The following is a 12,945-nucleotide window of genomic DNA, read 5'->3' on the forward strand; positions in this document are numbered from 1 at the left end:
TATTGATGTGAACATCTAACAGAATAGTATAGAAATGTGGGTGTGGTGGGAGGTTTTCTTAGGAAAGTTTTTTTTTTTTTTTAATACCAAATAATACAACCCATGTCCACTTCCAGTAGTTAGAATAAGCAGCTATATATAGCAGTGGTAGGAAAGGAAGTGTATGATGAAAGTGAGCAAATTCCACTTCTATTACCATTGATTTAGTATTAGCTAAATTGAATCCTTTTTTGTTTTTAACATATTTAGTGGTCTGTTGCATGACTACTATTAGCCATTAATAATAATATGAACTTACTGTCACTTTGCTGTTGCCATATTACTTACATTCACTGTCCCATGTAGACCCTGAGCTCCGAACAGCTTCACCAGCTACTGCAGAAATCCTCCTCCTCCAACCCTCTGTGGCTGTCACTTGCCTGTGAGGAGCTGCGTGTCTTTGGTGTGTTTGAAATGCTCACCAAGAAGATTATGGGGATTCCTGATACACTGCAAGGGCTTCTGGGAAGTATTGTCCAGAGACTGGTAGAGGAAGATCAGAGTTGTCGGGTTAAAAAGGTAAAGGAATGACATTTTGTATGTGTTTTCGCCGACAGGACAGTATGGAGCAAATTAAGGGCCCGATTCAGCTTCATTTGTAAAAGTGCGGAAATGGCTATTCAACGATTTCCGCACTTCTGCACATGCGCACACACCGCTGCGTATATGCGCAAAGACTTAGATTGCAATCACATTCTAAGTCCCGGGGAGGGGGAAAAGCAGTGATGGGGCGTCGTTGCAGCATTTTGTGGGTGGCGTCACGGAGTTGGGGGTGCGCAGTTCAGACAATGGTGTGTCCAGACCGTTTGCAGGGCGAGACACAGCGGTTCGTGACATCACATGCAGCCGCTGCAACCCAAAACATGGCGGCCCAACGACTGCCTTCGCAGCTAGGCTGTGGGCTACTCTAAAAATGCAAGCACTTCGCTGTTTAGCTGGGAGGTAGGACCCGGCATGCGGGGTGGCCTTGCCCTGTGCTGGGCACCCCCACATGTTATGGAAGGAGTTGTAGTTTTGCTAATTTTTGCAAAAGTACAACTCATGCTGGATTAGGCCCTAAGCACTGCCACAAATTCACAACTTTGCTAATAGCATTATTTTTGGTGTTTTTTTTTTTTTTTTTATAGCTTCTTTGCCTGGTGAAATGCTGTCAGGAGGGCGTAGCTGAGAGAGACTTACAGGGAGCAATGTCTTCTCTAGAAGGTGGTGTAGAAATACCCACCATGTATTGGGCTGCTCTCCGTAGAACATTGAGATGTCTTCTTCGAACAAGCCGGGACTATCGTGGGAGAGACACACTCAGCTTCTTTCATAGCAGTGTTACAAAGGTAATATTGGCTAAGTGAGGAAAGACATAGGAGATACTTCGAGGATATTATATGTATTGGTTTGGTGGGTTTTTAAATACACAAAGATCTTTGGTTTGAATTGATACTAAGGCATACATTTACTAAAGCTTTTAAAAATGAACAGTGGTGTTGTCCTTAGCAACCAAACCAATAGTAGTTATTTCTTCGGCTGGGTCCACAGGTTATCCACAGGATAACATTGGGATATGCTAGAGCGACAGCGGAAATGGCACCAAATAGTCACGAGCTTTCTGGCCTCCCAGGATGCATCGGGCTCCTCCATATAATCCCGCCCACCGACTCAGTTAAATCAGTTTTTTGTTTGGTGCGGCAGGAGCCGGACCATGGTCACAGGGCTGCTGCTAATGGCAGCCCTAAGCTTTTGTTATTTTATTTTTATAGTCTTACTAAGTTTTGGGTGATCTTTCCTAACAGCGTCTTAAACGCATGCTGAATAGAGTCTCTCCAACAACTCCCCACCGGCTCGCAACAACGCTTACCCGCGGGTATTAGTGCTGTCTCGACGGTCGTCTGTGTCGGATGTTCTAGCAGGTCCAGCAGACGTTACCAGGCTGTGGCCGGAGCATGGGGAGAAGGTAAGGCATCGGTTCCATTTTCTAGAGGAATTCGGACACAGCCGCACTGTATTGGTAGAGACTACCAAACAGTGGCTGATGCGCCGCCACTCTTAAGTGCAACAGCGCTATGCTTTAGGGATCATAGGTGCCAGGATTAGGCTGAGGCTGCGATCCTTGTGGTTTATGTCAGCAGGGGGAGTCGGACGCTCTCCTGGTCGCCCCTCCCCCCAGTTCATGACCAGTTTCCATGCGTCTCCCGTCCATGAACTGGTGACCTCACTTCCGTCTCAGATGCTACCACGTGGGTACTCGGTCACAGCTTAGACGTTGCGATTGTGTAAACTAGAGTTGCCGCCGAGACCGGGTCGCAGACAGGAGCGTCTGCATACACTCATCGCTCACTGAGCGTCTGGGTCCGTTATTGAGCGTCTGTGTCTCTCATCAGTTACCGGAGCGGCAGTGTACACCAGTAGCGTCTGAATCCACTCAGCGTCTGTCGGGCGTATTGATTGATTCTGGAAGTGGGGTGAGTCTCCCTGTATCCCACTCTAACTGAGTAAGGGTTATACAGTACTAAAATTCTTTCTACTTGTTAGTATGAATAGTTAATTTTGGTACACAATGCATATGAGACCTGTACAGTACTGTTGTTTTCTGCATAACATGTCTGAGAAAACTTGTGATAATAGCTGTTTAAAAACAGAAAGTGCAGTAATTGTAATCCTACATACTAGAAAAGTATTCTGTGGTTGATTATATTCTCATATGACAATGATTCCAGTCATTCCGAGTTGGTCGCTCGGTAAATTTCTTTGCATCGCAGCGATTTTCCGCTTAGTGCGCATGCGCAATGTCCGCACTGCGACTGTGCCAAGTAAATTTGCTATGCAGTTAGGAATTTTACTCACGGTTTTTTCCTCGTTCTGGTGATCGTAGTGTGATTGACAGGAAGTGGGTGTTTCTGGGCGGAAACTGACCGTTTTATGGGAGTGTGTGAAAAAACGCTACAGTTTCTGGGAAAAACGCGGGAGTGGCTGGAGAAACGGAGGAGTGTCTGGCCGAACGCTGGGTGTGTTTGTGACGTCAAACCAGGAACAACAAGCACTGAACTGATCGCAGATGCCGAGTAAGTCTCGAGTTACTCAGAAACTGCACAGAGATGTCTTATCGCAATATTGCAAATCTTTCGTTCGCAATTTTAAGAAGCTAAGATTCACTCCCAGTAGGCGGCGGCTTAGCGTGTGCAAAGCTGCTAAAAGCAGCTTGCGAGCGAACAACTCGGAATGACCCCCAATGTCTAATAATTAACATGTGACTGACTGCTAGTGTGATTGCTGACTTTTATATGTTTGTCAAGCATGGTTTCTGATACTCAATTTAGGTGCACGGATTGTGGTCAGATTGAGATCACTTCTATATCTATATAGGTGATTTTCAGTCACAGAGAGTGTAGTATTTGTAAAAAAAACCCATGTCTGTGAGCGGCAAAAGACGAGGATACTTTATCAGGGACACCCTTAACATGCTTATCTGGTAAAAGGATTTTGCATGGAATAGCCCAGTATCTTACTTATGAGGGGCAATGCCCTGCAAGAAGGGGTTTGGTCGCACAGACCTTGTCTACAATAGCTAACAGATTAGCACCTGCAGTTCCACCCCCGGGAATAGGTTACACTATTAACCCATACATGCAGCTCCCTCCTTATGGTTTGATGCCAACAGCTTCTACAGGTTGCCAGGCTATTAATACCAGGGTAGATACATCCATGTTACAGACTACACAAGATGATACAACAGATGAGGATACAGTGTATTCATATACCCCATATGACGACCAGTCGGAGGGCTTCAGCACAGAGGATATAGCTGAGCTCATTGATGCCATGAAAGCTATTGTGTCTGGAGGAACCAGCCAAGGCAGTGACAAAATCTAAGGCACCTAAGTTTAAACGTCCAAAATTGGTTAAGACTGAGTTTACGGAGTCAGAGGATCTGACGGAAATTATGGAAGGACCGTGGGCTACTCCTAATAAAAAGTATAAGATTCCGAAGAAATGGGATTCTTATTATCCTTTTTCAGCTGGGGACTGTTCAAAAAGGGAGGTTCCTCCTAAAGTAGATGCACATGTTGTACGACTTGTGCGTAATTCTGCTTTACCATTACCGTCTACCTCACTGGATGATGTCACAGATAGAAGAGTAGATGGTTTCTTGAAAAATATTTTCTCTCTCTCAGGGGCTGTGGTAAGGCCAGCTATGGCTTCAGCCTGGATGGCGAAAGCAGTGGTAGAATGGGTGGAGGAATTAGAGAGTGGCCTTGCCATACCTACCAGGGAGCAGGAGTCTCAGCTAGGCTATATAAAACAAGCTGCGCAATATTTGGAAGAAGCAGCAATTGATATGGGTTCGATTGCTTCTAAAGCATCAGCCTTAACGGTAGCCGTTCGTAGAGCAGTCTGGCTACGTACTTGGAAAGCGGATGCAGAATCCAAGAAAGCTCTTGAAGCGTTGCCTTTCACTGGGAATATTATGTTCGGAAAGCAATTGACAGATATCCTGGAGTCGGAAGCTGAATCCAAGAAAGTTAAGTTTCCGGCTAGCTATGCCCCTAAATCGAGGGGAGCAAAATTTCGGCCGTTTCGATGGCAAGGTAGATCTAAAGGAAAGGTTGAGACTAACCAACCCCAGTACAATAAATCAGCTAGTGGCAAGAAGCAGTGGGCCAGTAGACGGCCAGCTTCCAAACCAGAGCAGAAGCCATCAGTTTGAGGGTACGGGCCTCCGCCTGGAGGATTCCAGGTTTGGGGGCCGACTCCTTCACTTTGCACACATTTGGCGCCAGTCGACGACAGATGCTTGGGTGCAGAAGGTGGTATCTCTCGGTTATGGTTTCCCTTTCAGGAAGCAGCCTACTCAAAGGTTCTTTTGCACCAGCCCGTATCGTATAGAGTTGAAGGCCAGGGATTTGCAAGAAGCAGTTCAGAAATTGCTTCAGTCTGGGGTAATTATCCTGGTACCCCTGACACAAAGGGGACGGGGGTTTTACTCAAACCTGTTTTTGATCCAGAAGCCAAATGGATCATTCTGACCAATTCTCAACCTCAAAGGGTTAAACGAATACATTTGGGTTCCAAAGTTTCACATGGAGACGTTACGCTCCATAGTATTGGCCATGGAACCAGGAGATTACATGTTATCTCTGGATGTACAGGATGCTTACCTGCATGTGCCCATAGCACGGTCACATCAGTGTTACCTCAGGTTTGCCATCCTCCAGCAGCATTATCAGTTCCAGGCTTTGCCCTTTGGGCTAGCAACAGCCCCCAGGGTATTTACCAAAATTATGGTGGTTATGGCAGCTTATCTCCGCAAACAGAGAATAAGAATTTCTCTAACGTCCTAAGTGGATGCTGGGGACTCCGTCAGGACCATGGGGAATAGCGGCTCCGCAGGAGACAGGGCACAAAATAAAGCTTTAGGATTAGGTGGTGTGTACTGGCTCCTCCCCCTATGACCCTCCTCCAAGCCTCAGTTAGGTTTTTGTGCCCGTCCGAGCAGGGTGCAATCTAGGTGGCTCTCTTAAAGAGCTGCTTAGAAAAAGTTTTTTAGGTTTTTTATTTTCAGTGAGTCCTGCTGGCAACAGGCTCACTGCATCGAGGGACTTAGGGGAGAGAATTTCAACTCACCTGCGTGCAGGATGGATTGGATTCTTAGGCTACTGGACACCATTAGCTCCAGAGGGAGTCGGAACACAGGTCTCACCCTGGGGTTCGTCCCGGAGCCGCGCCGCCGACCCCCCTTACAGATGCTGAAGATTGAAGGTCCGGAAACAGGCGGCAGAAGGCTCTTCAGTCTTCATGAAGGTAGCGCACAGCACTGCAGCTGTGCGCCATTGTTGTCACACACTTCACACCAAGCGGTCACGGAGGGTGCAGGGCGCTGCTGGGGGCGCCCTGGGCAGCAATATTTTAATACCTTAAGGCAAAAGAATACATCACATATAGCCATTAAGGCTATATGTATGTATTTAACCCATGCCAGTTATCTAAATCTACGGGAGGAAAGCCCGCCGAAATAGGGGGCGGGGCTTATTCTCCTCAGCACACAGCGCCATTTTCCTGCTCAGCTCCGCTGTGAGGAAGGCTCCCAGGACTCTCCCCTGCACTGCACTACAGAAACAGGGTAAAACAGAGAGGGGGGGCATTTTTTGGCGATATATTGGATATATTTAAGCTGCTATAAGGAACAACACTTATATAAGGTTGTTCCCATATATATTATAGCGCTTGGGTGTGTGCTGGCAAACTCTCCCTCTGTCTCCCCAAAGGGCTAGTGGGGTCCTGTCTTCGATAAGAGCATTCCCTGTGTGTCTGCTGTGTGTCGGTACGTGTGTGTCGACATGTATGAGGACGATGTTGGCGTGGAGGCAGAGCAATTGCCGATAATGGTGATGTCACCCCCCAGGGAGTCGACACCGGAATGGATGGCTTTGTTTATGGAATTACGTGATAATGTCAGCACATTACAAAAATCAGTTGACGACATGAGACGGCCGGCAAACCAGTTAGTACCTGCCCAGGCGTCTCAGACACCGTCAGGGGCTGTAAAGCGCCCTTTACCTCAGTCGGTCGACACAGACCCAGACACAGACACTGAATCTAGTGTCGACGGTGATGAAACAAACGTATTTTCAAGTAGGGCCACACGTTATATGATCACGGCAATGAAGGAGGCTTTGCATATCTCTGATACTGCAAGTACCACAAAAAGGGGTATTATGTGGGGGGTAAAAAAACTACCTGTAGTTTTTCCTGAATCAGAGGAATTAAATGATGTATGTGATGAAGCGCGGGTAAACCCAGATAGAAAAATGCTAATTTCAAAAAAGTTATTAGCATTATACCCTTTCCCGCCAGAGGTTAGGGCGCGCTGGGAAACACCCCCTAGGGTGGATAAGGCGCTCACACGCTTATCAAAACAAGTGGCGTTACCGTCTCCTGATACGGCCGCCCTCAAGGATCCAGCGGATAGGAGACTGGAAACTACCCTAAAAAGTATATACACACATACTGGTGTTATACTGCGACCGGCCATCGCCTCAGCCTGGATGTGCAGTGCTGGGGTCGTCTGGTTGGATTCCCTGACTGAAAATATTGATACCCTGGATAGGGACAGTATTTTATTGACTATAGAGCAATTAAAGGATGCTTTCCTTTATATGCGAGATGCGCAGAGAGATATTTGCACTCTGGCATCGAGAGTAAATGCGATGTCCATATCTGCCAGAAGGAGTTTATGGACGCGACAGTGGTCAGGTGATGCGGATTCCAAACGACATATGGAAGTATTGCCGTATAAAGGGGAGGAATTATTTGGCGTCGGTCTATCGGATCTGGTGGCCACGGCAACTGCCGGAAAATCCACCTTTTTACCTCAGACCCCCTCCCAACAGAAAAAGACACCGTCTTTTCAGCCGCAGTCCTTTCGTTCCTATAAGAACAAGCGGACAAAAGGACAGTCATATCTGCCTCGGGGCAGAGGAAGGGGTAAGAGAGGGCAGCAAGCAGCCCCTGCCCAGGAACAGAAGCCTTCCCAGGGTTCTGCAAAGCCCTCAGCATGACGCTGGGGCCTTACAAGCGGACTCAGGAACGGTGGGGGGTCGACTCAAGAATTTCAGCGCACAGTGGGCTTGCTCACAGGTGGACCCCTTGATTCTGCAGGTAGTATCTCAGGGTTACAGGTTGGAATTCGAGAAGTCTCCCCCTCGCCGGTTCCTAAAGTCTGCTTTGCCAACGTCTCCCTCAGACAGGGCGACGGTATTGGAAGCCATTCACAAGCTGTTTTCTCAGCAGGTGATAGTCAAGGTACCCCTCCTACAACAGGGAAAGGGGTATTACTCCACGCTATTTGTGGTACCGAAGCCGGACGGCTCGGTAAGACCTATTCTAAATCTGAAATCTTTGAACCTGTACATACAAAAATTCAAGTTCAAGATGGAGTCACTCAGAGCAGTGATAGCGAATCTGGAAGAAGGGGACTTTATGGTGTCCCTGGACATAAAGGATGCTTACCTGCATGTCCCAATTTGCCCTTCACATCAAGGGTACCTCAGGTTCGTGGTGCAAAACTGTCATTATCAGTTTCAGACGCTGCCGTTTGGATTGTCCACGGCACCTCGGGTCTTTACCAAGGTAATGGCCGAAATGATGATTCTTCTGCGAAGAAGAGGCGTATTAATTATCACTTACTTGGACGATCTCCTGATAAGGGCAAGGTCCAGAGAACAGCTGGAGGACGGAGTAGCACTAACCCAAGTAGTGCTGCAACAACACGGGTGGATTCTGAATTTTCCAAAATCTCAGTTGACCCCGACAACACGTCTGCTGTTCCTGGGAATGATTCTGGACACGGTTCAGAAAAAGGTGTTTCTTCCGGAGGAGAAAGCCAGGGAGTTATCCGAACTTGTCAGGAACCTCCTAAAACCAGGGACAGTGTCTGTGCATCAATGCACAAGAGTCCTGGGAAAGATGGTGGCTTCTTACGAAGCGATTCCATTCGGCAGATTCCACGCACGAACTTTTCAGTGGGATCTGCTGGACAAATGGTCCGGATCGCATCTGCAGATGCATCAGCGGATAACCTTATCGCCACGGACAAGGGTGTCTCTTCTGTGGTGGTTACAGAGTGCTCATCTGTTAGAGGGCCGCAGATTCGGCATACAGGACTGGGTCCTGGTGACCACGGATGCCAGTCTGAGAGGCTGGGGAGCGGTCACACAAGGAAGAAACTTCCAGGGAGTATGGTCAAGCCTGGAGATGTCTCTTCACATAAATATACTGGAGCTAAGAGCGATTTACAATGCTCTAAGTCTGGCAAAACCCCTGCTTCAGGATCAGCCGGTGTTGATCCAGTCGGACAACATCACGGCAGTCGCCCACGTAAACAGACAGGGCGGCACAAGAAGCAGGACAGCAATGGCAGAAGCTGCAAGGATTCTTCGCTGGGCGGAAGATCATGTGATAGCACTGTCAGCAGTATTCATTCCGGGAGTGGACAACTGGGAAGCAGACTTCCTCAGCAGACACGATCTACACCCGGGAGAGTGGGGACTTCATCCAGAAGTCTTCCACATGATTGTGAACCGTTGGGAAAAAACAATGGTGGATATGATGGCGTCCCGCCTCAACAAAAAACTGGACAGGTATTGCGCCAGGTCAAGAGATCCTCAGGCAATAGCTGTGGACGCTCTGGTAACACCGTGGGTGTTCCAGTCAGTGTATGTGTTCCCTCCTCTGCCTCTCATACCAAAAGTACTGAGAATTATACGGCAAAAGGGAGTAAGAACGATACTAGTGGCTCCGGATTGGCCAAGAAGAACTTGGTACCCGGAACTTCAAGAGATGCTCACGGAGGATCCGTGGCCTCTACCTCTAAGACGGGACCTGCTTCAGCAGGGACCGTGTCTATTCCAAGACTTACCGCGGCTGCGTTTGACGGCATGGCGGTTGAACGCCGAATTCTAAAGGAAAAAGGCATTCCGGAAGAGGTCATTCCTACACTGGTAAAAGCCAGGAAGGAGGTGACTGCACAACATTATCACCGCATTTGGAGAAAATATGTTGCGTGGTGTGAGGCCAGGAAGGCCCCCACGGAGGAATTTCAACTGGGTCGATTCCTACATTTCCTGCAAACAGGATTGTCTATGGGCCTCAAATTGGGGTCCATTAAGGTTCAAATTTCGGCCCTGTCGATTTTCTTCCAGAAAGAATTGGCTTCAGTTCCTGAAGTCCAGACTTTTGTAAAAGGAGTACTACATATACAGCCCCCGGTTGTGCCCCCAGTGGCACCGTGGGATCTTAATGTAGTCTTGGATTTTCTCAAATCCCATTGGTTTGAGCCGCTCAAATCGGTGGAGCTGAAGTATCTTACATGGAAAGTAACCATGCTACTGGCCCTGGCTTCAGCCAGGAGAGTATCAGAATTGGCGGCTTTGTCATATAAGAGCCCATATCTGATTTTCCATACGGACAGGGCAGAACTGCGGACGCGTCCTCATTTTCTGCCTAAGGTGGTGTCAGCGTTTCACCTGAACCAGCCTATTGTGGTGCCTGCGGCTACTAACGAGTTGGAGGATTCCAAGTTGTTGGACGTGGTCCGGGCATTGAAAATATATATTTCAAGAACGGCGGGAGTCAGAAAGTCTGACTCACTGCTTATATTGTATGCACCCAACAAGATGGGTGCTCCTGCTTCTAAGCAGACGATTGCTCGTTGGATTTGTAGCACAATTCAACTTGCACATTCTGTGGCAGGCTTGCCACAACCTAAATCTGTCCAGGCCCATTCCACAAGGAAAGTGGGCTCATCCTGGGCGGCTGCCCGGGGAGTCTCGGCATTACAACTCTGCCGAGCTGCTACTTGGTCAGGGGCAAACACGTTTGCAAAATTCTACAAATTTGATACCCTGGCTGAGGAGGACCTTGAGTTCTCTCATTCGGTGCTGCAGAGTCATCCGCACTCTCCCGCCCGTTTGGGAGCTTTGGTATAATCCCCATGGTCCTGACGGAGTCCCCAGCATCCACTTAGGACGTTAGAGAAAATAAGAATTTACTTACCGATAATTCTATTTCTCGTAGTCCGTAGTGGATGCTGGGCGCCCATCCCAAGTGCGGATTGTCTGCAATACTTGTACATAGTTATTGTTACAAAAAAATCGGGTTGTTATTTGTTGTGAGCCGTCTGTTCAGAGGCTCCTACGTTTGTCATACTGTTAACTGGGTTCAGATCACAAGTTGTACGGTGTGATTGGTGTGGCTGGTATGAGTCTTACCCGGGGTTCAATATCCTTCCTTATTGTGTACGCTCGTCCGGGCACAGTATCCTAACTGAGGCTTGGAGGAGGGTCATAGGGGGAGGAGCCAGTACACACCACCTAATCCTAAAGCTTTATTTTGTGCCCTGTCTCCTGCGGAGCCGCTATTCCCCATGGTCCTGACGGAGTCCCCAGCATCCACTACGGACTACGAGAAATAGAATTATCGGTAAGTAAATTCTTATTTTTTCCATACCTAGACGATCTGTTAATCCTGGCTCAATCCCAGGAGTTACTCTTGGGCCATCTCCAACAGACAATAGCTTGTCTACAAAGACATGGATGGCTCATAAATTGGAAGAAGTCGTCCCTGAATCCATCACAATGGATGGTTCACTTGGGGGCCATATTGGATTCAAGTCTACAAAGGATTATTTTACCGGAGAAGAAGATCTCCAAGGTACAGGTAATGACTCAGGAATTGTTGCACAGTCAGACAGTTTCAGTCCATGCAGCAATGCGACTGATGGGTCTGATGGTGTCAACATTCGACATGGTGGAATATGAGCAATTCCACTCCAGACCCTTACAGCACCTCATTCTAACCAGATGGGATGGAAGACATCAGACAATAAAGAGACAGATGAAAAAAGCTTCCAGTAAGCGTAAAAAGGTCACTAGCTTGGTGGCTACAGACGGACCATCTAGACAAGGGGAGACCCTTTTGGATAGCAGATTGGCAAGTACTGACCATGGATGCCAGTCTTCAAGGCTGGGGAGCAGTGTTCAAAAATGTTTGGTTCCAGGGAAAATGGACCACGAAGGAAAGTTGCCTGCCAATAAATTTGTTGGAAATAAGGGCCATATATATGGCTCTAGTTCAGGCAAAGGACATTCTGCGGGGAAGACCAGTCCAGATCCATTCAGACAATGCAACAGCAGTAGCGTACCTCAACCATCAGGGAGGATGTCACAGCAAAGTACTGATGGAAGAAGTAACTCACATACTAAGGTGGGCAGAACTTCATCTTCCGGCATTGTCCGCAGTGTTTGTACCGAGAGTGCTAAACTGGGAAACAGATTTTCTCAGTCGACACACCATTCAGGAGACCGAATGGGCATTACACCTGGAGGTATTTCAAACTCTAGTAGACAGATGGGGTCTGCCAGAGAGAGATCTCATGGCGTTCCGTTGGAACAACAAAGTTCCAGCATACGGGTCGAGAACAAAGGATCCCGGGGCGATCCTTGTAGAAGCACTGTCAGTGAAATGGGAATTTCATCTGGCATATCTATTTCCTCCTATCTCCCTGTTGCCCAGGGTAGTGAGGAAAGTAAAGCAGGCAAAGGGAGCCATAATTCTAATAGCTCCAGCCTGGCCCAGAAGACATTGGTACATAGATCTGCTAAGGATGTCCCTGGAAGCTCAAATTCTGCTTCCTCAACGTCCAGATCTACTGACGCAGGGGCCTTGTTGTCACAGCCACCTGGAACGGCTGTCTTTGACGGCGTGGCTGTTGAAACCTCTATCCTGAAATCAAGAGGTTTTTCCCAACAGGTAATTCAAACCATGCTTAGAGCAAGAAAGCCTTCTTCAGCTCGGATTTATCATCGAATATGGCAGGCCTATTTTCTTTGGGGTAACAAGGGAGGTATGAATCCAGGATTTTGGATTTTCTCCAAGCAGGAATGGATAAGGGTTTAAAAGTAGCTTCTTTGAGAGTTCAAGTATCAACATTAACTGTATGGTTTCAGGGAAAGATTGCGAACCTGCAGGATGTGCGTACTTTCTTTCAGGGAATGTTGCACATTCAACCACCGTTTGTTCCTCCTGCAGTACCCTGGGTTTTAAATCTGGTTCTTAAATTCCTTCAGGGGGCTCCGTTTGAACCACTTAAGAGAGCAGATCTTAAATGGTTAACGGCTAAAGTTCTTTTTCTACTGGCAATGGCGTCAGCTAGAAGAGTGTCAGATTTAGGGGCACTATCGTGTAAGTCTCCTTTTCTGATCTTTTATAGATAAAGCAGTTCTCAGAACTAGATCTGGTTATCTTCCGAAGGTGGTCTCAAAGTTTCACCTGAATAAAGAAATTGTAGTCCCGGCTTTTCAGGTATTGGGACTGTCTGCGGGAGAAGCGTCGCTGGATGTAGTCCGTGCATTAAGAATT

At 47.7% G+C, this 12,945-nt stretch overlaps 1 protein-coding gene across 1 annotated transcript in view; it reads left to right on the forward strand.

The window, feature by feature from the left end:
* The window catches only part of LOC134889702 (telomerase protein component 1-like), a 101,884-nt gene that overhangs the window by 66,521 nt on the left and 22,418 nt on the right, over positions 1 to 12,945 (forward strand). Inside the window, exons 10-11 of the mRNA XM_063913396.1 lie at positions 346 to 558; positions 1,167 to 1,367. Coding sequence (XP_063769466.1) covers positions 346 to 558; positions 1,167 to 1,367 — 414 coding nt within the window. The remainder of the gene's footprint in view (positions 1 to 345; positions 559 to 1,166; positions 1,368 to 12,945) is intronic.

Source organism: Pseudophryne corroboree, chromosome 1 (assembly GCF_028390025.1).
Source record: "Pseudophryne corroboree isolate aPseCor3 chromosome 1, aPseCor3.hap2, whole genome shotgun sequence".
Lineage (NCBI taxonomy): Eukaryota > Metazoa > Chordata > Amphibia > Anura > Myobatrachidae > Pseudophryne > Pseudophryne corroboree.